This window comes from Hyla sarda, chromosome 1, assembly GCF_029499605.1.
Source record: "Hyla sarda isolate aHylSar1 chromosome 1, aHylSar1.hap1, whole genome shotgun sequence".
NCBI lineage: Eukaryota > Metazoa > Chordata > Amphibia > Anura > Hylidae > Hyla > Hyla sarda.
This window is the reverse complement of record NC_079189.1, coordinates 463,271,381-463,296,375: the sequence shown is the minus strand read 5'-3', so window position 1 is coordinate 463,296,375 and position 24,995 is coordinate 463,271,381. Positions and strand designations below refer to the sequence as shown.

General features: G+C 45.7%; 1 protein-coding gene across 1 annotated transcript; it reads left to right on the top strand.

The window, feature by feature from the left end:
• Positions 1 to 22,112: 22,112 nt before the first annotated feature.
• LOC130309766 (hydroxycarboxylic acid receptor 3-like) lies at positions 22,113 to 23,936 on the top strand. Its single transcript, XM_056552346.1, has one exon. It carries the CDS (start codon positions 22,159 to 22,161, stop codon positions 23,170 to 23,172), a length of 1,014 nt encoding a protein of 337 aa, XP_056408321.1. The 5' UTR covers positions 22,113 to 22,158; the 3' UTR covers positions 23,173 to 23,936.
• The last annotated feature ends 1,059 nt before the right edge of the window (positions 23,937 to 24,995 follow it).

Here is a 24,995-nt window from a genome sequence, read left to right as displayed (position 1 = left end):
CCCCAACTGTACCTCTGAGGTCCTCCTCGGTCTGCCATGGCTCCGGCTTCATTCCCCCACCCTTGATTGGACCACCGGGGAGATCAAGAACTGGGACTCTGCCTGCCATAGGAAGTGCCTCTCCCCCCCCTCCCAGTTCCGTCAAGCAAACCTCAGTGCCTCCTCATGGCCCCCGTCCTGGTGTCACACTGCCCCGTGCCAAGCTTCACCCTCTGCCCTCCCTCCCCATTCCAACTCCTGCTGTACTGCCTGCCGTTGAGGAAACCCTCCATTCTTTCCCGGTGTCCTCATCCCAGGGGAGGCAGTTACCGGACAAAAAAAAGGGGAGACCTAAGGGGGGGGGTACTGTTACGCCTAGCGCTCCGGGTCCCCGCTCCTCCCCGGAGCGCTCACGGCGTCTTTCTCCCTGCAGCGCCCCGGTCAGTCCCGCTGACCGGGAGCGCTGCACTGTCATGGCCGTCGGGGATGCGATTCGCACAGCGGGACGCGCCCGCTCGCGAGTCGCATCCCAGGTCACTTACCCGTCCCGGTCCCCTGCTGTCATGTGCTGGCGCGCGCGCCAGCTCTCTGAGACTTAAAGGGCCAGTGCACCAATGATTGGTGCCTGGCCCAATTAGCTTAATTGGCTCCCACCTGCTCCCAGACTATATCTGCTCACTGCCCCTGCACTCCCTTGCCGGATCTTGTTGCCTTGTGCCAGTGAAAGCGTTTAGTGTGTCCAAAGCCTGTGTTACCTGAACTTCTGCTATCCATCCTGACTACGAACCTTGCCGCCTGCCCCCGACCTTCTGCTACGTCTGACCTTGCCTCTGCCTAGTCCTTCTGTCCCACGCCTTCTCAGCAGTCAGCGAGGTTGAGCCGTTGCTAGTGGATACGACCTGGTTGCTACTGCCGCAGCAAGACCATCCCGCTTTGCGGCGGGCTCTGGTGAAAACCAGTAGCCTCTTAGAACCGGTCCACTAGCACGGTCCACGCCAATCCCTCGCTGACACAGCGGATCCACAACCCGTAAGCCGAATCGTGACACAAATCCCTCTCCAGAGAGGCAAGTAGGGGAATAAAATTGAGTACGTATCGCTCCCGGAGGTCTGCAGGGACCTGCACCCCTAAGTACTCAAGGGACCCCAAAGCCCATCTTAATGGATGGGAACCCTTCAGCTGCCTCACCTCGGACTCAGATAACGTAATATTCAGGGCTCTACTCTTAGACATATTAATTTTGTGGTTACTGAAAATGGAATATGTTTGCAGAGCCCTTGTAATAGCAGGCAGTGATGTTTGGGGGGAGGTAACAAATAAAAGAAGGTCGTCTGCAAAGGCTGAACAGAGGTGGTCAGTCTCCCCCACCCGGAGGCCCGTAATCGTTGGGTCACGCCTCAGAGCGTTAAGCAGATGTTCCATGCATAATACATAGAGGAGAGGGGAGAGTGGGCACCCCTGCCTCGTTCCATTACGGATCGGAAAGGAAGAAGAGAGAGAGCCATTCACCCTGACTTGCGTCAGGAGGTGTCGTTCAGGAGGGTGGTAACATCATGGCGTACTTTAATCAGGTCCCGCACGGTAGATTCCTGCAAGGATCGCTTATGTAGAGATTCCAGAGCTGCAAGCGATTCGAGCAGACTCTTCAATTTAGCTGCTTTTGCCTTCTTTAGGCGCGAGCCATGCTTAATTAACACCCCCCTCAACACACATTTGAGGGCTTCCCATTGTATGGGCTGTGGCGTAGTGTCATCTGCATGTGGATTTTAGTTCAGACACACATAATGAGTCCAATAGTAGGGATTCGTTGAGGCGTCACACAAACTGGGGAGGATTCAAGGAGGGAAAAGCAACCATGCAGTATACAGGGGCATGATCAGAGAGATGTATATTCCCTATGGATGAGCATGACAGTCGTGGAAGGTAGTAGTGAGGGAGGAATATGTAATCAATTCTACTATACGTCTCATGTGGGCTGGAGAAGTGGGTGTAGTCTCCATCAGATGGATGAAGGAGGCGCCAGACATCGCATAGTTGTAACGAGTGGAGGAGTCGTCGGAGAGCACCGAGTTGGCGGTATGAAATGGATGAGTGCTGTGTTGATGTGTCCAACAGTGGTTGCAGTGGGACATTGAAATCTCCCCCAAGGATCAACATGCCCCTGGCGAAGGAGGACAAGGTCTCCAAAGCACGAGTCAGGAAAGTGACCTGGGAGGAGTTGGGGGCATAGACATTAGCTACTGTCACCACCTGGTCCAGGACCTGACCACGTACATAGAGAAATCTGGCAGCAGGGTCCACGCAGATATCCTGGACAGTGAAGGGCAACGAACTGTGAAAACCAATCGAGACTCCTTTGGAGCGGGACTCTGGGTTAGAGCAATGGAACCAGGTGGGATAGTAACGGCTAAGTCTGTCAGGGACATGGCCTGTTTTAAAATGTGTTTCCTGGAGGCAGAGGATGCCAGTCCTACATCTATGCATATGGTAGAGCACCTGAGCTCTCTTTTCAGGGACATTGAATCCCTGGACATTCAGGGTAGCAAAGTGGACATCGGCCATACTCACTAGATACTGGAGAGTGGGGAGACAGCCGAGGCATGTGAAGCTCTTACTGGTTGACGACCAGAGGGTACTACACCTGGGAAGAATTCAAAAACAAAAGAAAAAATTAGGGAATAGAAAAGGAGGAGTCACTGAGCAGCAGGGGGGAAGGAGTAAGGAAAGGAAAGAGAAATAAGGGAAGGACGGACCAGACAAAGAACAAAACAAAATAAACCAAACAACAAATCAAAAAGCAATAAGACTTGCAAAGGTGACTAGTCGCAGAAATCCTGTCTACTACGTAGGTGAGTATACAACCCACCTGCTCTAGTGGAGGTGGGGAAATAGAAAAAGAGATGGCAGTGGTCACAATATAGAATCAATACACTGGCGAGAATTGTGACTATCTAAGTGGACATCAAGCTCTGTCCACGGCCATGACTAGAAAGAATCCGGACCCCTATGGGGGCCGGAAAAAATTAGTGCAATGTAACAGGGGGAAGGTACAAATATGGATAGAGAACCTGGGGATAAGACTACCGAGCATAATCAGGAACAGGGAGAACGTCTTTAAAGGGGTTATCCAGGAAAAAACTTTTTTTTATAGATCAACTGGCTCCAGAAAGTTAAACAGATTTGTAAATGACTTCTATTAAAAAATCTTAATCCTTTCAGTACTTATGAGCTTCTGAAGTTAAGGTTGTTCTTTTCTGTCTAAGTGCTCTCTGATGACACGTGTCTCGGGAAACGCCCAGTTTAGAAGCAAATCCCCATAGCAAACCTCTTCTAAACTGAGTGTTTCCTGAGACAGGTGTCATCAGAGAGGATTTAGACAGAAAAGAACAACCTTAACTTCAGAAGCTCATAAGTACTGAAAGGATTAAGATTTTTTAATAGAAGTAATTTACAAATCTGTTTAACTTTCTGGAGCCAGTTGATATATATATAAAAAAAGTTTTTTCCTGGAATACCCCTTTAAGGCTCCGTACACATGTATAATGCAGAGAGGACACTGTCAGTTTCTTGGAACAAGAAAAAAGATCTTCCAGCGGCATCATCCCTAGGATAGGAGGACAGCAAGTCTCATCAATGTTCCACCGACGGGTCGTCGGATCTTTGGCGTGATCTCCTCTGGCATTGTGGCAGAGGATGAGGACGAGGACGAGGACGTCTGGCAGCACTCCTCTGTGACGTCCCAGGGGACTGTGAGGTTGAGTATGGATCCTGTAGATAGGCAGTCCAGTCAGCTAATGACAATGGTGGCAGGTCAAGAGATTCCAGAAAACGAGGAAGGTGATCTGAGAGTAGCTACAGAGTCCCGTGAGGTTACATGGAGCGCAAAGGGGAAGCCCCATCGATAAGTTATGTGGCATTCCTGAAGAGTGCGAATCAGGGGCTGAAGAAGAGCCCATTTCCGGAGGGTTTGTCTGGATAAGTCCGGATAAATTTGAATGGTAGCGCCATCAAAGTCCAGATCACCCTTCAGGCGGACTTTATGCATGAGTTGCTCCTTCAGAGTGTATCGATGGATATGGCAAATAACATCCCTCGGGTGAGCAGGATCTGAGCTAGGGGCCCTCAAAGCCCGATGTACACGGTCAATTTCAATAGAAGAGTCCTGCGGGGGGCCCAAAAGCATGTTAAAAATCGCTGTAACTGTATGAAGCAAATCTTGAGCATGGGTGGCTTCAGGGAGTCCCCTCAGGCGTACATTGTTTCGCCGGCTTCTGTTCTCAATATCATCAAGATGGTCCGCCAGAGCTTAGTGAGTACAGGTATGAGTAGTTATGGCCGCTTGCATATTCTGGACCATCGTCAGCACCGATGTCTGAAAGGTCTCTAGGGCCCCCACTCTATCCCTCAGCATGGCCACTTCCTGCTGGATGGGCTGTAGGTCTTGACGCCATGCTTGGCGCAGGTCATGAGAGCAACAGAGCAAGGAGCGCTTATAGCTCCGGATGACCCTGTAAGAGAGCTACTGCTTGCTCTGGAGGAGGGAGGCTGGAGACAAGAGGATCCAGAGTTGGGGTAGAGGGACCCCCAGTGTCAGTCAAGGAGGAGGGGAGGCAGCTTCGCAGGGCAGCCCTGTCTTGGGAGACCCCTGTTGGAGGCAGGTGTGACTGGCTGGTGCCTAGGGGGAAGGCGCCCAAGGGCATTTGATCATATGCAGGAGCCAGGTATAGGGTAGAGCCCCCCCCCCCCCCCCACTGGAGTGTCAGGGCGCATAGCGGCCTCTTCTCCGGCCAGGTTGCCCTCTGAGGATGACAGCTGAAGGCTCGGGGATGGAGGTGGGCTCCTGAAGATAGAGGGGATACTCATAGCCAGAGAGGGAACTCTCTCAATGGCAGTGGTAGCAGGGGAGAGTCCGGTCCTCTAGGAGGGCGAAGGTGCTGGGTAATCCCCTCCTGGACACTAACCTCAACAGCGGCCTGGGGTAGGTGATGGCACGCAGCCCGCTCCATCCATCCCTCCTGTACTGCTGAGGGGGAGAGCGGAGGCCAGCGCTGCACAGCAGAGGGATCAGCAGCATCAATGGAGTCCCGGGACACATGAGCAGCGCCAGGGGAGCTCACAGCAGTGCGCGCTGAGACCGGCAGCTCCACGGGCATCTGCGCAGCTGTAAAAGCAGAGGAAGAAGCGGATCGCTGCGACACCTTCTCCCTGGATGGCAGGTCATGGAGAGCCGGTAAGTGGAGGGTCTTCAAGCCGGTTAGCGCGCTGGACCGAGGCTGCTGCCGCAAGCCGTAGGGGGGGGGGGGGGGGAGTCTTCACCTGCTGGGAGGCCTGCGCCATCTTGGACTGACCTGTCATGCTGGCCGGGACCTCCGTAAGCTCCTGCAGCAGTCTGAAAAAGTTCGAGATCAGCGTCCTCGCTGGCTGGGACGGTCCCTGCGTTCTGCAGTGCCTTCCTGACCGCCTGGACCCCATAAAAACTATAGATTTTCCCCAAAAATGTGACCGTGGAGACAGAGCTCTATAGTCCTGCGACATGCTTCCTCACATGGCAAACCACGCCCCCTCTCAAAAGGGAATTGTGGTACAGACTGATGCCTCTGATGTAGGTCTCGGTGCTGTACTCTCCCAGGAAGTCAACGAGGAAGAGCATCCCGTTGTCTTTCTTAGCCGCAAACTGACCCCGGCAGAGACCAGATATAGTATAGTGGAGAGAGTGCCTGGCCATTAAGTGGGCACTCGAGTCTCTCTATTATCTGTTGGGCAGGAAGTTTTGTCTTGTGACGGATCATTCCCCCCTTAAGTGGATGTGCCAGGCCAAGGACAAAAATGCCAGGGTCACCAGGTGGTTTCTGTCGCTACAGGTGGCTTTGGTGAAGTAAGAGCCGGTATTTATTCAGTGTCTTTGCTGTGATGCAGTCTAACACTGTGGCCATAGTATGGCTGGAAGGCCAATCCGGGATGGCTCTTACTGAGAATGACCAAGTGCAGGGTGGGGGTCATTCCCCACAATCCAGGCCGCCTTTTGTTGGCCTTAAAGGCAGCCTGTTTAACCACCATAGACCCGTATGACCCAGAATCGGCGCAAATCGTGTCAGAAAAAAGGTGAATTCACTTGCGATTTGCGCCTATCGCCGACATGGGGGGTCTAATGACCCACTTGGGCATTTGCGTGGGGTGCCTGCTGATAGATATCAGTAGTCACCCCGGGCATATGGATACGCCATGGTTCCTTAAGTACCAGGACGTCAAGGCGTATCCATACACCCTAGGTCCTTAAGTGGTTAAAGGACATCTATACTGCATGAATTTTTCCTGTGCCTGGGCTGCAAAAATAAACAAACTGAACTTTAACTCACCTTTCTAATTTCCCCCGTTGGTCTGGTATCTGCCTCATGGTCCTCTGCTGCCATCCTCTTGCTGATTCCTGGGGACGGGAATGTCACAGAGCCATCAGCGTATCACCGGCTGCAGCGATGTCCTGCCTCAGCCCGTTATAGGCTGAGCACACTGTCATGTAAGGAGCTCTGGCCGGCTCCTTACATGACAGTGTGCTCAGCCTATCACCGGCCGAGGCGGGACATCACTGCAGCCGGTGATATGCTGGCGGTTCTGTGATGTTCCCGTCCCCAGGAAGCAGCAAGAGGATCGCAGCGGAGGACCATGAGGCCGATACCGGAGCAACAGGGGAACGTAGGAAGGTGAGTTAAAGTTTAATTTGTTTATTTTTGCAGCCCGGGCACAGGAATATGTAAAATTCATGCAGTACGGATGTCCTTTAAGACTTTAACAGGAACAAAATAGTACACCACTTAGATGTACGTATGTGGTATGCACTTATGAGGGAAGGACAATGCGCTCCAGTACACTTAAAAAAGTATTTGTGTACAACACGAGCAGTACACACCAGTGCTGCAGCACACAGTCGCTGTGTACAACACCCAAATTGCAATCTCTCTCTCAGTCTCACTCCATTCCCTATCAGTGCTTCTAGGCAGGATTTGGGCTTTAGGTGAATCGCTGCTGTTCTGTGCAACACACTGCTCTCTGTAATAGAACACTCATGTGACTGGGAGGTGAATCTCTGCTGTAAAAATGCTTTTCTGTGCAACACACAGCGCTGTCCGTCCCTCTCTATCTCTCTGCAATAAAATGCTAAAGTGACTGGCTGCAAGATGGCTGCCGATTATATAGGGCTGTGACATCACAGGGGTGGCTGGCTGCTGATAGGCTGCATGCTGCATGTGATGCGAGAAACCCACTGTGAGTTACGCTACCATTCATTTGAATGGGTCCGTGGACAGTCCGCAAATCTGACACTATTGCGGACTGTCGGTGGACCCATTTAAATCAATGGTAGCGTAACTCGCAACCGGATTCCCGCAGTGGGAAACCCGCTGCTAGTAATAGCGTGTGAACGCACCCTAAAGGTTTGATTTTGTGCCATCAATTCTGACCTCATTGGGAGATTTTTTGTCATTCTCTCATAAGAAGATTCTTTAAATAAGTCATGAGCCTTTACACATTCTTTTAGAACAACTCTCATTGCCTCCCTTTAAGCCTCTTGCTAATGCTAATTTGAATCATCTGTCATGAAAGACTCTGTTTTCGCTGGTTGTTTCATTTGTAAACACAGTTTTTTCAATCTTCAGAAAAAACTAAAGGAGTCAAAGCAATCAAAATACCTTAACTAAGTGGATCAGCGATACCATATCTTTCTGACTGAATTTCCTGGAGTCTATAGGTAACAGACATTTTCCACCCAACAATATTTTATTTCTACAAACACCTTAGTGTTCCTTCTCCTTTATTAGTATTCTTTGGTTTACATGTTCTGGTTTTTAATTGCAGTTATTGGATGCAAATGTGGTGACTAGGTGGTGCAGGTAATAGTGTAGGGTATGTTGTTATTAACCCTATGTTGTCGTGACGCCAGGATGCGATTTCCTTAGGGTAAGCTGTGTGGTGTTCCTAGAAACGTTAGGGAGAAATAATTGAATGTCCACAGCAGATATTGATGAAAACCGGAATAAACTTTACTGCATATTTTATGCAACTGCAGGAAACAAAACAGTCTTTGTATAGAGGACCGTAGTTCAGGTTCCTCACAGGTTTGCTGGGACTTCTAAGTACAATGAGCTTTGATTTGCTAGCCACTGTGCTACTGATTTGAGGATATTTGAGTTGCAGTAGTTACACGGGATTTTAGTAGTTTTGAGCCGGGTAACTCACGGTTTAGTGACTGCGGAAGATAAGGCTTCAGGCCTTGCTTGAATTGATGATGAGATATGAGGTGTGCTTTCTCTGATAATTCGGCAGGAAGAGAGAGAATTTATTTGCAGCAGCCCCTTATATATTAAGGGGGTGGGACAAAGCCCATTGGATAGCCAAACCTGTCAGTCCTGACCTCTTGAAATCTGGGTATATCACATGACCCAAAGGTCCGTAAACCATAGCATAACATAAATCAAAGGCACGTGACCTCTAAGGTCCTATACAGAGGCATCCTAGATTAATTAAATATATAAATATATACATTAAATATTACAATATTAGCCCATTAGCATGGAGGGACTCTGGCTGAGGGGACTCCAGACAAAAAGGGACAGGACATGTCCTGTACCGGGACACCAGACAAATACAGCAACAGATTATAAATGTAGGATATATAAAACAAATTCTGTGTTCCTGGCTTTGAATTTAAAGGGGTACTCCAGTGGAAAACTATTTTTATTTTTGTAAATGAACTGGTGCCAGAAAGTTAAACAGCTTTGTAAGTTACTTCTATTTAAAAAACTTAATCTTTCCAGTATTCATAAGCTGCTGTATGCTCAACAGGAAGTTCTTTTCTTTTTAAATTTCTTTTCTGTCTGACCACAGTGCTCTCTGCTGACACCTCTGTCCATTTCAGGTACTATCCAGAGCAAGAGCAAATCCCCATAGCAAACCTCTCTTACTCTAGACAGTTCCTGAAACGGAAAGAGGTGTCAGCAGAGAGCACTGTGGTCAGATCCAAAAAAATATATTTAAAAAAGAAAAGAACTTCATGTGGAGCTGTAAAGGGTTTCTCTCTGGGATCGTCCTTTGCCGTAGCCAAAGGACACGTTTTTCCACAATAAACCGGCAAACAGCAAGTCCTTTCTGCAATTCTGGCTCCTCACCAGGTTTATTAAACGGGGTGCAGGATAAATAAAATAAACAAAACATAAAAATAACTCCTAGGCCGTCTAGCCACTCACTACACATGTAGCATGCCCTGACTAATAACTGATGGACTTTTCCCTGTCAGTTTAAACACAATAAGTCCTGCAGCCTTATAAGACACAGTTCACATTTGAACATAAAGTCCCATTCGTACAGCCACCTGCTATATGTTACAGGAGCCACGTCTCTCACTCCGGGAGTCCACGCTTGTGTCCTCAGCAGCCCTTGCTGTGCCCGCCTGGCATTGGACACTGTGTCTCCCCCCTCTAACAGCCACTTCTGTCTAGGGGAGAGCCCAGATTATTCTGTTTCTCCTGCTTTTAAGGACCCTTCCCCTTTCTGCTGCCTCATTGATTAGTCCACAGGTGGAGATTTCTGCAGGATCAGTGTGGGAAATGCACCCTTTCCTTGCCACACTGTCACAGGAGCATACAGCAGCCGATAAGTACTGGAAGGATTAAGATTTTTAAATAGAAGTCATTTTCAAATCTGTTTAACTTTCTGGCACCAGTTGATTTAAAAAAAAAAAATTCCCACTGGAGTACCCCTTTAATAAATTGCAATTAACAACTTGACCATGTAAACACTGCCCTCATAGTGTCCTGATTAAAATGGTTAATCAATGCTAGTTAGGCCATGATCACATGATGGAATTTCTGTGCAAAATCCACATTAAAATTCTGCACAAATCTTAAAGGGGTACTCCGCTCCTAGACATCTTATGCCTTATCCAAAGGATAGGGGCTAAGATGTCTGATCGTGGGGGTCCCACCACTGGGAACCCCCGCTATCTCTCCTGCAGCACCCCCTGTCATCTGGTGCACAGAGCAAACTTTGCTCCATGCCTGATGACTGGCGATGCAGGGGCCACCACGTCCCCTCCATACACTTGCATTGAGAGGGGGCATGACATTATGGGGGGGCAGTGATGTCATGAGCCTCTGGCCCCTGCATTGCGAGTCATCAGGCATGGAGAGAAGTTCGCTCCGTGCACCAGATGACAGGGGGTGCTGCAGGAGAGATCGTGGGAGTTCCCAATGGGGGGACCCCCACACGATCAGACATCTTATCCCCTATCCTTTGGATAGGGGATAAGATGTGGAGGGGAGGAGTACCCCTTTAAATTACCCTCAGCCAATCCTTTCCCTATATCCGTTGGGAGGGGCACTCACCAGGGTTGCCTGCTTTCCCCAGAGCTGTTTGCCTTGGCTATGGAGTCCTTGGTGAGTGTCCTTCACACTAAAAGGGATATTCCAGGGGTTACAGTTGCAGACTCTGATATACAAAGTAAATCTAGTTGCTGACGATTTGCTCCTTATACTTACAATACCCCTAGTTTCCCTGCCAAACCTCCTCTAGAAAGATTCTCTTCGGTCTCAGGCCTAATGGATAATAGAAGTAGCTGGAGATCCTCTTCTGTAACACCTCTAAGTCCGTTTGTCTGAATTTTGGTTTTTACTCTCTCCACTACTTACTTACCTTATTTTGGAATTTCTCTTCCCTCTTCCCTTTCTTTTCTTTATAAATTGAATTATACTCCCCTATTTAAGTCTATTCGTGAAGACCTCACCAGGCAGAATCTGCCTTATATCTCCTGGCAGTGGCGTAACTATAGAGGTTGCAGGGGTCGCCTTTGGGGACCAAGCCATTTTGACCTAAAAGGAGAACTGCGGCCTAAATTTTTTAAGTCTCCCCCTGTGCAAGGGTTACAAAAACATACAAAAAAAACTAAAAAACTTTAAAGGGGTACTCCGGTGGAAAACTTTTTTTTTTTTAAATCGTAATCCTTCCAGTACTTATTAGCTGTGTGGTGTCCCTCTAGGTTCCCTCCAGAAGAGTCCCTGCAGTCCATAGGGCTCTCATGCAGGGCTTACCCCTTGCTCATCTTATGTTAATGCATTGTAAATGTGTTGTGTACATATTGTTCATTATACATAAAGTTGTACATATGTATAGCGGTTAGTCATATGAACCACTGTCATGTGACACTACCCAGAATGCGATGGGCACTGGAACCACAGGCTTTGCAACCAATGGGCTTTAGTCCAGCCTCCTTAGTATATAAGGGGCTTTTGTCTCTAAACTCTCTCTCTTGTTCCTGCACTGTCTTGCTCTTGGATTTCAGCCAAGCACAATAACTGTACTTTCTAAATTCATCTCCACTAGGCCAAACCTGCAGCCACTTCAAAACATGACTTATCAAGCTCTATCTACAATTCTAGTGACTACTACTCAACGCAAGAATAATATTAGTAGCACAGTGGCCTGCATAGATATTCTCAATACTTCAAGTCCCAGCAAGCCTGTGAGGTATCCTGAATCCTGGTTACCTCTAGAGAAACTGCATATTTGTAAAGACTGTTTAATAAGAATTCCAAGTAGAAGTTCCAGTTATTTTCACAATTCCTGCTGTGGACATTCCTTTATTGCCTGCCGTTTTTGGGTTGGTTGTCGGCAGGGCCTTATACCGAAACAACCACATCCTGGCGTCACGACTAATCAGGGGTTAATAACACATTACCCCACAGGGTTAATACCACCAGACCCTGCTACACCATTGCAACACCCCGACACAGCAGCTGCTGAATGCTACAGAGGAAATTATTTTCTTTTGGGAACACAGTGCTCTCTGCTGACATCACGAGCACAGTGCTCTCTGCTAACATCTCTGTCCATTTTAAGAACTGTCCAGAGTAGGAGAAAATCCCCATAGCAAACATATGCTGCTCTGGACAGTTCCTAAAATGGACAGAGATGTCAGCAGAGAGCACTGTGCTCGTGATGTCAGCAGAGAGCACTATGTTCCAAAAATAAAATAATTTCCTATTCAGCAGCTAATAAGTACTGGAAGGATTAAGATTTTTTAATAGAAGTAATTTACAAATCTTGGTATCCGTGAAGAGAAATGAAAATATCGGCACTCACCAATGTGGCTGCAGGGTCTTCTTTATTGAGACATACTCACATGCGGGGTACAGAAGAGAGGGGAGTGGGGGGACAAGTGGTGGCGACCGAGCTCTAGTTTCGCACACTTGGTGTGCTTCGTCTTGGCCGGACGAAGCACACCAAGTGTGCGAAACTAGAGCTCGGTCGCCACCACTTGTCCCCCCACTCCCCTCTCTTCTGTACCCCGCATGTGAGTATGTCTCAATAAAGAAGACCCTGCAGCTACATTGGTGAGTGCCGATATTTTCATTTCTCATCACGGATACCATGAACTTTGCTTGTATTATCTGAGCACCACCTGAGGCATTACAGCTACACCAACTCCCACCTGCCATTCCTAATCCAGCACACTCACGCAGTGCCGCACTATCTCCTATGTGAATAATTTACAAATCTGTTTAACTTTCTGGCACCAGTTGATTTAAAAAAAAAAAAAGTTTTCCACCGGAATGCCCCTTTAACTCACCTTCCTACGTTCCTCTCTTGCGGAGATGGTGTCCCATTCCTCCAGTGCTGCTGGCTTCTGGCTTCTTAGGGTACTTTCACACGTATGCAGATTTGATGCACAGGATTTGATGCACAGGATTTTCTGCTGCAGATTTCAATGTAAACTAAATGACTGAGCACAGCTTCTAATCGGCAGTTACAAATCCAGCGCATCAAATCTGCGCAGGATCCTGTATGTGTGAACGTACTCTTAGGTTTGAAACGTCACAGTGCAGGCAGCGTATCGCTGGCCACAGCGATCGCCTCGGCCGCTGATGGGCTGAGCGCACTGTCATGTAAGGAGGCCGGGCAGCAGGCAGAAGACGGGGTCTGAGCTCCTTACATGACAGTGTGGTCAGCCTATCACCCGCCGAGGCAGGACATTGCTGCGGCCGGCGATACGCTGCCTGCACTGTGACATTTCGAGCCTAAGAAGCAGGGAGCCAGCAGCACAGCAGGAACTGGATGCCGACATCGCCACTATGGGGGAACGTAGGAAGGTGAATTAAAGTTTGTTTTTGATGTTTTTGCAGCCCAGGCACAGGGGGACTTAAAAAATTTACGCTGCAGTTCTCCTTAAAGGACCAGGCCAATTTTCGTTTTTTCCTCCTCCGCTTCAAAAAATTATAATGCTTACAATTTTGCACCTATATACCCATATAAGGGCTTGTTGCATCACCAATTGTACTTTGTAATGACATTACTTATTTTATAACATAATCTGCGGCAAAATAAAAAATAATATTTGTGGGGTCATTTTGCAACTTTTTAGGGCTTCCGTTTCTATGCAGTGCACTTTTCAATAAGAATGACACCTTATCTTTATTCTGTAGGTCCATATGGTTACAAGGATTTATGTAGGTTTTATTTTATTTTACTACTTAAAAATAAATTATAACTACATGCACACAAATTGTTTAAAGGAGAACTCCAGAATAGAAAAATTGTCCTCCATACTGCCGGCAGTAAAAAAATAAATAGATACATACCTTACTTTGCTCCCCCCGGTGCCTCCAGTAACCCACTCCGGTCTCTGCCACGATCCTCTTCCTAGTTGCCGGTGGTCGGCAAGTCATACTGCCAATCACCGGCCGCAGTGAAGTCCCAACTCGGCCGGCGATAGGCTGAGCTGCAGTGTGACGTTTTCGGCCCTGGCAGCAGTGGGTTACCGGAGGCGAAGGAAGGTATGTATCTATTTATTTTTTTACTGACAGCAGTATGGAACACAATTTTTCTATTCTGGAGTTCTCCGTTAAAATTGGCATCTTCTGACCCCTAAAACTTTTTTATTTTTCCACATACAGGACTATATGAGGGCAAATTTTTTATTGGTACCATTTTTGTTTTGATAGGACTTTTTGATCGCTTTTATAAACATTTTTTATGGTATATGAAGTGACCAATCGACCGTGCAGTTTAGCTACCCTTATATGTTAATCGTTCGGACATCTACGCATGCGGCAGTACCACATAGGATTATTTTTATTTTTTTATTTCTTTATTTTTAAAAAATTGAAAAGGGGGGGGATTCAAACTTTTATTAGGAAGGGGTTAATTCACTTTTATGAACTTTTTTTTAACACTTTATTACTTTTTATTTTTTTAGCCCCCATAGAGGACTTATACCATGCAATATTTTGATTGCTTACACTGATCAATGCTATGCAGGCTTGGAGCAGCGGATCACTTATCGGACTGCAAGGGTGCAGGTGAGCACCCTCCTGTCATCCTTTCAGCTGATCTGGACATCGCAGTTTCCCCATGATGGTCCCGATCAGCTCCGTGAGCTGCCGGGAAACTTTTACTTTTGGTTTAGATGAAGGATGGAGTGTAGGGGATGGGTGATGAGGAGACCGAGAATAAGAGGGTGGTGTGTGTAAGAGGGGGCGTGAAAGAGGAGTTTCAAAAACTGGAGTTTGAGAGAAGGAGGTTGAGATCGCTGTGAGTTTTAATTTTTGAACCCACAAGGTCTACAAAAAATTTTAAGTGTAATTTTGACTGTCTGTTTTTTCCTATACATTTGTGAAATCCCCATAACTAGATGGCCTCCATGTTGGAAAATGCAGTCCAATGTACATCCTGTTCAATGTATGCAATCCTTGAACAACAGTTTGAGGGTGCATATTGTTGTGCGAGATGTGTGCTAGTTGTCCGTTTGGAAGCCCAGATCCTGCATCTAGAGGGGCGACTGGCAACAATGAGAAGCATTAACAACATGGAGAGGAGTCTCCTGCTCACTGAGCAGGCACTCTCGGGAATAGAGGTGGGGGAGGACAGTGGGACGGAGTTGCAGGACAGTCAGGCAGTTAGCTGGGTTACAGTTAGAAAGAGGGGTAGGGGAAAAAGTGTCAGGGAGGCTAGTCCTGAACTGGCACACCCCAACAAGTTTGCCCGCTTGGCAGATGAGGGGGATGCCATTACAGAGCTAGCAGAACTGCAGCAGGATACCGCCTCTGACTGCCAGGGGGGTGTCTGCTCCAGTAAGGAGGGAGGGAGGAGTACAGGGCAGGCCAGACAGGTACTAGTGGTGGGGGACTCAATTATTAGGGGGACAGACAGGGCAATCTGTCACAAAGACCGGGATCGCCGAACACTGTGTTGTCTGCCTGGCGCACGAGTTCGGCACATCGCGGATCGGGTTGACAGGTTGTTGGGCGGGGCTGGAGAGGACCCAGCAGTCATGGTACATATTGGCACCAATGACAAAGTAAGAGGTAGGTGGAGTGTCCTTAAAAATGATTTCAGGGACTTAGGCCGCAAGCTTAAGGCAAGGACCTCCAAGGTAGTCTTTTCTGAAATACTACCAGTACCACGAGCCGCACCAGAGAGGCAGCGGGAGACCAGGGAGGTAAACAAGTGGCTCAGAAGCTGGTGTAGGAAGGAAGGGTTTGGGTTCATGGAGAACTGGGCTGACTTCGCTGTCGGTTACAGGCTCTACCGTAGGGACGGGCTGCACCTCAATGGGGAGGGTGCAGCTTTGCTTGGGGAGAAGATGGCTAGAAGGGTGGAGGAGTGTTTAAACTAGGGACTTGGGGGGAGGGAACCTACAGCAAAGAGGGGGAAGATAGTGTAGATAGAGAGGTGGGAATTATAAATGTACCTGGGGGTGGAGCGGAGGGAGGGGTTAGAATAGTTAATAGGAATAAGCTTCATAGGAAAATAAAACTTACACCCTTGAATCCCATTAACCCCAATAACATAAAGGATGGAAATGTAAAGTGTATGTTCACAAATGCCAGAAGCCTAGCAAATAAAATGGGGGAGCTTGAGGCCTTGATACTGGAGGAACATATTGATATAGTTGGGGTCACTGAGACATGGCTGGACTCCTCGCATGACTGGGCTGTCAATCTGCAGGGGTTTACATTGTTTCGCAAGGATAGAATGAACAGAAAAGGTGGTGGAGTCTGTCTGTATGTAAGAAGTGGTATGAAAGTCAGTGTGAACGATGCCATAGTGTGTGATGATTCTGAGGATGTGGAATCATTGTGGGTAGAATTACAAAAGGAGGGAAATACTGAAAAAATAGTATTTGGTGTAATCTACAGACCCCCTAATATCACTGAAGAGATAGAAGTTCGGCTTCATAAACAAATAGAGAGGGCCGCCCGGGCAGGTACAGTGGTAATAATGGGAGATTTTAACTATCCAGATATAGATTGGGGTCCGGGGTTGGCTAAAACTACAAAGGGGCGACAATTCCTAAATTTATTGCAGGATAATTTTATGGGCCAGTTAGTGGAGGACCCAACAAGAAGTGATGCCTTGTTGGATCTGATCATTTCCAACAACGCAGAGCTGGTTGGTAATGTAACTGTGCGGGAAAACCTTGGTAATAGCGACCACAATATAGTTACTTTTGACTTAAAATGTAGAAAACAAAGACAGGCGGGGAAGGCAAAAACATATAACTTTAAAAAGGCTAATTTCCCTGGGCTGAGGGCTGCACTACAGGACATAGACTGGGGGGAGGTGTTGTCAAATACTGATACAGAAGGTAAATGGGACATCTTTAAATCAACTCTAAATAACTATACAGCTAAATATATACCAAAGGGGAACAAATATAAACGATTAAAACTAAATCCTACATGGCTGACACATGATGTTAAAAGAGCAATAAACAACAAAAAAATAGCCTTCAAAAAATACAAATCTGATGGGTCAGCTATAACATTTAAACAGTACAAGGAGCTTAATAAAATCTGTAAAAATGTAATAAAAACAGCAAAAATTCAAAATGAGAGACAGGTGGCCAAAGAAAGCAAAACTAATCCTAAATATTTTTTTAGATATATAAATGCAAAAAAAACAAGGACAGAGCATGTAGGACCCCTTAATAATGATAATGGGGAGGTTGTCACAGGCGATCAAGAGAAGGCGGAGCTACTGAATGGGTTCTTTAATTCTGTATACACTATGGAAGAAGGAGCTGACATTGGCCAGGTCAGTGCTGGTAACACATCATGTAATGTACTGAACTGGCTTAATGTAGAGATGGTACAAGGTAAGTTAAGTGATATAAATGTAAGCAAATCCCCAGGGCCGGATGGACTACACCCAAGAGTTCTTAGAGAGGTAAGTTCAGTAATATCTGTACCCTTGTTCATGATATTTAGAGATTCTCTGGTGTCTGGTATTGTGCCAAGGGACTGGCGCAAGGCGAATGTGGTGCCAATCTTCAAAAAGGGCTCTAGGTCTTCCCCAGGAAACTATAGACCGGTAAGTTTAACGTGCATTGTGGGTAAATTGTTTGAAGGACTTATAAGGGATTACATACAGGAATACATAGGGGATAATTGTATTATAAGTGATAGCCAGCATGGGTTTACTAAGGATAGAAGTTGTCAAACCAATCTAATTTGCTTTTATGAAGAGGTGAGTAGAAGCCTTGACAGAGGAATGGCTGTGGATATAGTGTTTCTGGATTTTGCTAAAGCGTTTGATACTGTCCCTCATAGACGTCTGACAGGTAAGTTAAGGTCTTTGGGTTTGGAAATTTTAGTTTGTAACTGGATTGAACACTGGCTCATGGATCGTACCCAGAGAGTGGTGGTCAATGATTCGTACTTTGATTGGTCCCCGGTTATTAGTGGTGTACCCCAAGGTTCAGTACTGGGACCGCTGTTGTTTAATTTATTTATCAATGATATAGAGGATGGTATTAACAGCTCTGTTTCTATCTTTGCAGATGACACCAAGCTTTGTAGCACAGTACAGTCTATAGAGGATGTGCATAAGTTAAAAGATGACTTGGATAGACTAAGTGTCTGGGCATCCACTTGGCAAATGAGGTTCAATGTGGATAAATCTAAAGTTATGCATCTGGGTACTAATAACCTGCATGCGTCGTATGTCTTAGGGGGGATTAAACTGGCAGAGTCACTGGTAGAGAAGGATCTGGGTGTACTTGTAGATCACAGACTACAGAATAGCATGCAATGTTAGGCTGCTGCTTCCAAAGCCGGCAGGATATTGTCATGTATCAAAAGAGGCATGGACTCAAGGGACAAGGACATAATACTCCCCCTTTATAAATCATTGGTACGGCCTCACCTAGAATATGCTGTTCAGTTTTGGGCACCTGTCCATAAAAGGGACACTGCGGAGTTGGAAAGGGTGCAGAGACGCGCGACTAAACTAATATGGGGCATGGAACATCTTAGCTATGAGGAGCGATTAAAGGAGTTACAATTGTTTAGTCTTGAGAAGAGACGTTTAAGGGGGGATATGATAAACGTATATAAGTATATAAATGGCTTATACAAAAAATATGGAGAAAAACTGTTCCAGGTTAAACCCCCCCAAAGGACGAGGGGGCACTCCCTCCGTCTGGAGAAGAAAAAATTTAGTCTCAAGGAGCGACACGCCTTCTTTACCGTGAGGACTGTGAATTTATGGAACGGTCTACCTCAGGAACTGGTCACAGCTGGAACAATTTACAGCTTTAAAACAGGATTAGATACATTCCTGGAACAAAATAACATTAATGCTTATGAAGAAATATAAAATCTCATCCCTTCCCCAATATCGCGCCACACCCCTACCCCTTAATTCCCTGGTTGAACTTGATGGACATATGTCTTTTTTCGACCGTACTAACTATGTAACTATGTGTGTGTATGTATGGTGTGTATATGTATGATGTATGCATGCATGATAGATGTGGGTATGTATGATAGATCACACATCTATCGTACATACATCTATCATACATACATACATATACTGTATTTACACACACCATACATACACCAGTCATATTCACATCTATCATATATACATACATACACTGTACATCAATGCAGGGGATGGGGGCCAGGGGTGCCATGAGAGGGCTTAGGGGTCTGGGGAGGAGGGCAGAGGAGCCAGGAAATAACTATGGGTCTGGGGAGGTGGAACAGAGGAGCCTGGAGGAGAAGGACACAGAGGTCTGGGGAAGGATGGCGAGTTGAGGGCACCGAGGCAAATTTTTGGGGCCCTGTGATTTCTAGCTATATCCCTGTCTCCTGGCTTGGCCACATTCATACTGTTAAGATGGTGGTTTTACCCAGACTGCTGTACTTTTTTCGAAGCTGTGTGAAGCTCCGTGACCTCTTCTCCACCAGATTTCACCTGCCCCCCCATGAAGAGTAGAGTAGAGTTAGTTTTTTCCTAGTTTCTTTTACCTTGATTGTTACTACCACATTGGAGGCATTGGCTCTGTACTCTCCTCTTCGCTCTGGTTCCCTATCTATTATTTATTCCTTCCTTAATCAGCCTCCTAAAGATCAGAAACTGCCCTTCATGCTTTAATGGGAAAGGGATCTCCATTTGTCTGTTTCTCTTCCATAGTGGTACACCTATTGTACCCAAATAAGTAAAGGCAGCTGGCAGTTCTCCTTAGTTGAGAGTGGACGGCTCTTAAAATTTGTCACACTTGTATGATGGCACTGTATTGAAGTCATTTACCCAACTCCAAGAGGAGTTTTCCCAGCCACAATCCCTTTTTTTTTTTTTTTATAGGTCTCTTCAACTACGTCACGCCCTTGATGCCCAATCTAGACTTTGTGATATGACTATTGGCCCGTCCTTAGCGGTCACTGGGTTGTTTACTCACGTTTCTACTAAAGGAGTGATTTCTGAACTTTATGTTGAATTGTTGTCCTCTTATCACAGGGCGTATCCATTATCCATTAAAAAGAAGTGGGCGTTGGATGTCAGTCCCATTTCAGATGAGCAGTGGGCTTAGGTTGTGACCATGACTCCACGACTGGCAGTTTCAGAGGCTCATCATGTTTCGCAGTTATTCTTATTGCATGGAATATCTTAGGATATTGAGGATCCATAGAGTATATCGGACCCCTGCCTTTCTCCATAGGATTGGAGTCCGGCCAGAGTACGGCCAGATGTCCCAGATGCTCTAAATTGAATCATATTATCCATTTGGAGAAGGGTGATACCTCTGGATTGATACCTCTGGTTTGCCATCCTCATATCTGCAGCGTATCCCGAAGGAGGCATATCTGCGGGGGTTGGGAGTCCCTGGGAGACAGTAGTCTGTATCTTGAAGTTGATGATTTTCCTTGGCCTCCAGCTGATTCGTTTGGGTCCGATTGACTGGTTGTCATTCTCTGTCTATATATCTTCATGCCTTATTGCTCTCCTGTCTGTACTTTGTATATTTTATTTGTTCTTACTGTGATAGGGGTGTAACTAGGGCTGGGCGGTATACCGGTTCATACCGAATACAGACATTTTTGTCCTGCACAATATGAATTTTTCCCCATACCGCAATACCGGTTGGGCCCCTCCCCTTTGGGAATGAATTATCAGCCCAGCGTTGCGCTGTGCCCACATCGGGGAACTAATCATATGTGACCCGCGAGCACTGTTCTGCCCCCCCCAATTAATTATCAGCCCAGCGCTGCACTGTCCCCATTGGGGTAAATACTCACATATCACCCGCAAGCACTGCCCTCCTCGTCCTCCTGTTTGTTGCGGGCCACTGGAAATCTATACTGTACGCTGTGTCCCTATACCCGGGCTGCAAAAGATAAACAAAATAAACTTTAACTCACCTTCCTCCGTTGATCCAGACCAGCTTCCTGGGGACGGGAATGTCGGACAGCCGTCGGCCTATCAACGGCCGGAGAGTTGTTTTGTAGGGGGGGGGGGGTATGTTGTTTGAGTCTTTCTTTTTGTTTGTAAAAACTGTAAATTTAATAAAAATTTCTGATTTAAAAAATTAAATTAAATTCTCCATAGAACTTACCTAGTCCCCGGCTTCATGCCATTTACGCCTTTATGTTTAAGCGACTGTGACAAGATGGGTACCATCCTCCATGTTTGGTGGACATGTCTCCACGTAGCCTCTTTTTGGCATAGTGTGATAGGTTTCATCTCCTCAGTCACGGAACTTGCTTGTCTAATGAATTCAATGGTCTGCCTCCTGGGTCTCAAACCAGATGGAGTTAATCCTACTTTCTTTCAGTTAATGCAGTTTATACTTCTATCAGCATGGATACACATTGTGTCCAAATGAAGGTCCTCCACCCTTTCCCTGTCTATGGTGATTCAGAGGGATGACAACATTATGGTCTCCGACAACATTATGGCAGCCTTGGATTTCCTCTGCTCATGCTGGTGATATGTCTTACTATTTATCGTTATGATTATATCCCCTTGTCCATATGTCTGTTGTTATATTTTACTGTTTGTTTTTCTTTTCTCATTTTTTTTGTTTGTTTTCATTGTAAGACCTAATGTTTACAGTTTTCAAGCTAGCTTTCCCTTTCCCTCCCCTCCCCCTCCCCCTATACCCCTCCATTTTGGGGTTTTGGTTTGTACCATTACTAAGACACTCTTTTTCTTGTATCTACCGTATATACTCGAGTATTAGCCTACCCGAATATAAGCCGAGGCCCCTAATTTCACCCCAAAAACCCAGGAAAAGTTATTGACTCGACTATAAGCCTAGGGTGGGAAATACATCATCCCCCCTGTCATTAACACCCCCTTCATCAGTGTGGGAGTTGTAGTTTTGCAACATCTGGAGGTCCGCAGGTTGAAGACCACTGAGAAGGGATTGACTGAGTGGCCCCATGAGTTGTCAGTGCACCCCTGCACCGCAGTATGTAAACACAGACAGTGTTTGGCAGTGCAGCCGCAGTGAAGGCGTGCAGCAGCCTCCTGTGCCTTTTCCCACATCACCATGCTCCACTACTCTGTAGCAGCCGGCTATTTTGGATATAAAGATCTATTTTGGCAATTTTGTGAGGCACCAAATTTCTAGAAGCAAAATGATCATAAAATGGTCTCCTCTTGATAGAAGCTATTCCCTCAAAAAATCTTGTGCAAGAGCCAATATTTTTATGACGACATTTAAATAGATTTACCACCAGAGTGTGAGAGCTGCTAGTATGTTTTGGCACATAGGCGCTAAATTTAGATATGCAAACATGCCTGGAATCACAGAGCCTCCTCAAGGCAGTTTTATATCACTCTGTATTTGTCCCTCCCCAAACATCTTCCTGTTTCCCGAACAGAACAGACAGCCTATGCATCATGCTAGCACTAAGAAATAAGAAGATTTCTACAATGCCACTGGATGGTTCACATTCATCTTCTAACCAGAGCAATAATACTTGTTGCTTTTTTGAGGATCCTGTACTTTCTAATGGGCTCCCTACAGTTTTAATAATCATTTTTGTGCTAGGATCTATATTCAATGGGACAGCCTTATGGGCTTTCTTCTTCCATGTCAAGTCTTGGAAATCTAGCACAGTTTATCTCTTCAACCTGTCAGTAGCTGATTTTTTCTTGATTATCTGCCTGCCATTCAGAATAGACTATTATCTGAAGCAGAAGACCTGGATTTATGGAGATATTCCATGCAGAATAATGCTTTTCATGCTTGCCATGAACAGGGCAGGAAGCATTTTCTTCCTTACACTTGTTGGTTTGGATCGATATTTTAAAGTAGTCCACCCGCATCATATAGTCAACTCCATTTCCATCTGGAATGCTATTTTTGCTACTTGTTCTGTTTGGTTTGTTGCAATATCAGTGACGGTGTTTATTCTCACTAAAGATCACACTGGTGGAAGCATTTTCAGGAATGCATACTGCGACAGTTTTATTGTATGTCCTGCTGACTCATATTGGCATGACCTCTTATACATTATTGAGTTTTTCCTTCCTTTGTGCATTGTCTTATTCTGCTCATACAGTATCATCTGGAGTCTTAGACAAAGGAACATGGACAAAGATCTAAAGATTAAAAGGGCTGTCAAATGTATCATCTTGGTTGGAGTTGTCTTCTTTATATGCTTTTTACCAAGTGTGTCCTCCAGGATTGAAATTATAAGGCTCCAGGAGTCTCCACTGCACAGCAACTGCAGTATCTACAGATCTGTGGAAACAGCTTTCTTTATCACTATGTGCTTTACTTACATGAACAGTATGTGCAATCCTTTATTTTATTACCTTTCCAATCCTTCATTAAGAAATTACTATTTAACAATTATCAAAAAACTCAGAATAAGACCATTTACTTCAAATTCTGCTTTTCCAAAGTGACAATTTTCCTTATAAATGTGAACCAAAAAATTTGGATAGGATTAAGATGTGTGTATCTTTCCCCAATCCTTACGCACACAAGACACATATTTTCCACTCATCATGTGTTAGAATGAAACTTTATCGAGCCATTATTGCAGTACTCCATTTTTAGACCATTTAAATACTTATCTTATTTTCTAGCTGCAGCACAGTACCAGAATGCATTAGTACCCAATGGAACAATCATTTATCTCACCATAGGGCTAAATTCACACTGTGTATTATGTTCTTTTCTGCTAATATATCACTGTACTAGCTTAATACCCGGCATTGCCCAGTTTTTCCTTTCTAATCCTTGTTGGGAAGGAAAATAAACAAAGGAGGATGTTTTTGACTTCATATCCCGTCCTCATATATTGTTGTCATATCCCAACCACATATCCGGTCCTCATATCCCGACCTCCTATCCCGTCATCATATCTCGACCGCATATACCGTCCTCATATCCCGTCCTCATATTCCGACCTCCTATCTCGACCTCCTATCCCAACCTCCTATCCCGACCTCCTATCCCGACCTCCTATCCCGACCTCCTATCCCGACCTCCTTTTCCCGACCTCCTATCCCGTCCTCCTATCCCGACCTCCTTTTCCTGACCTCCTATCCCGACCTCCTATCCTCCTATACCGGTCCTCCTATCCCGACCTCCTATCTCGACCTCCTATCTCGACCTCCTATCCCGACCTCCTATCCTGTCCTACTATCTTGGTCTTGCTATCCCGACCTCCTATCCAGTCCTCCTATCCCATCCTCCTATCCCGACCTCCTATGCCGACCCGTAATATGTGTACCAGGTATTGAAATATCTCCAGCCGTACAGAAGTTATGTGAGAACATACATTTCCCATTGATTTGCATGAGACTTTAAACAAAAACCCTGATACTCACAAATGGGTTAAATTAACTATCCTATATTTCAAGTTGAAATATAAGTAACATGTGACCAAGTATTATTGAAATATCTCCAGCCGTTTGGAAGTTATGCAGCAACATACATTTCCCATTGACTTGTATGGGACTTAAAACATAAACCCCGCCCCTGGCAAATGGAGGTGAATAAGGGTTAAATCACCTATCTTATGTTTGTTGTTGACATATAAGTAACATGTGTGCCAAGTTTCATGTTAATATCTTTAGCCGTTTGTATGTTTTTGTGGAACACACATACATACACACACATTGAGTTTTATACATATAGATAACAAGGCAGATAAGTTACCGAAGAGTTTGGGAAAGCTAAGCAACAGGCTCGCTGGAAGGTGCAATGACAGCAGTTTATTGTTGTCAATGGAGAACATTAAAGAATTAAATAAAAGATAAAAATTTTACAGAAGATAAAACCTACAAGGCTTACTGTATTAACTAAAACTAGTTACATGTAAGGGTTCATTCACACCAAATGTTTATTCTCTGGCAGCTGGATCTGGTGGGAGAATTTCAAGACCACCTGCTGCCATATCCCTGCCGTAATTTTCCAACCATGTCCTTTTTGTTTTTCTTTCCCGGACTAAAAATCTCAGTCTGCTCATTAAATTGAACAGAATAAGGAACGGGTTCCTACGCCTGATTGGCAGATTGTGTGTTGTTCTGAGGCTTTGTTTACTTTTTAATAACTTTAATTATTATTTTATCTGAATAATAAATCTATGTTTACTGATCTAATATATATTTTATTTACTAACCTAATACCTCTTAGTCAAATGAGCAGCCATGCATATCGGGCATAAATGAGTTTTCAATGTTAGTAATAATTACTAAGCTTGTGAACATGATATTTGTGG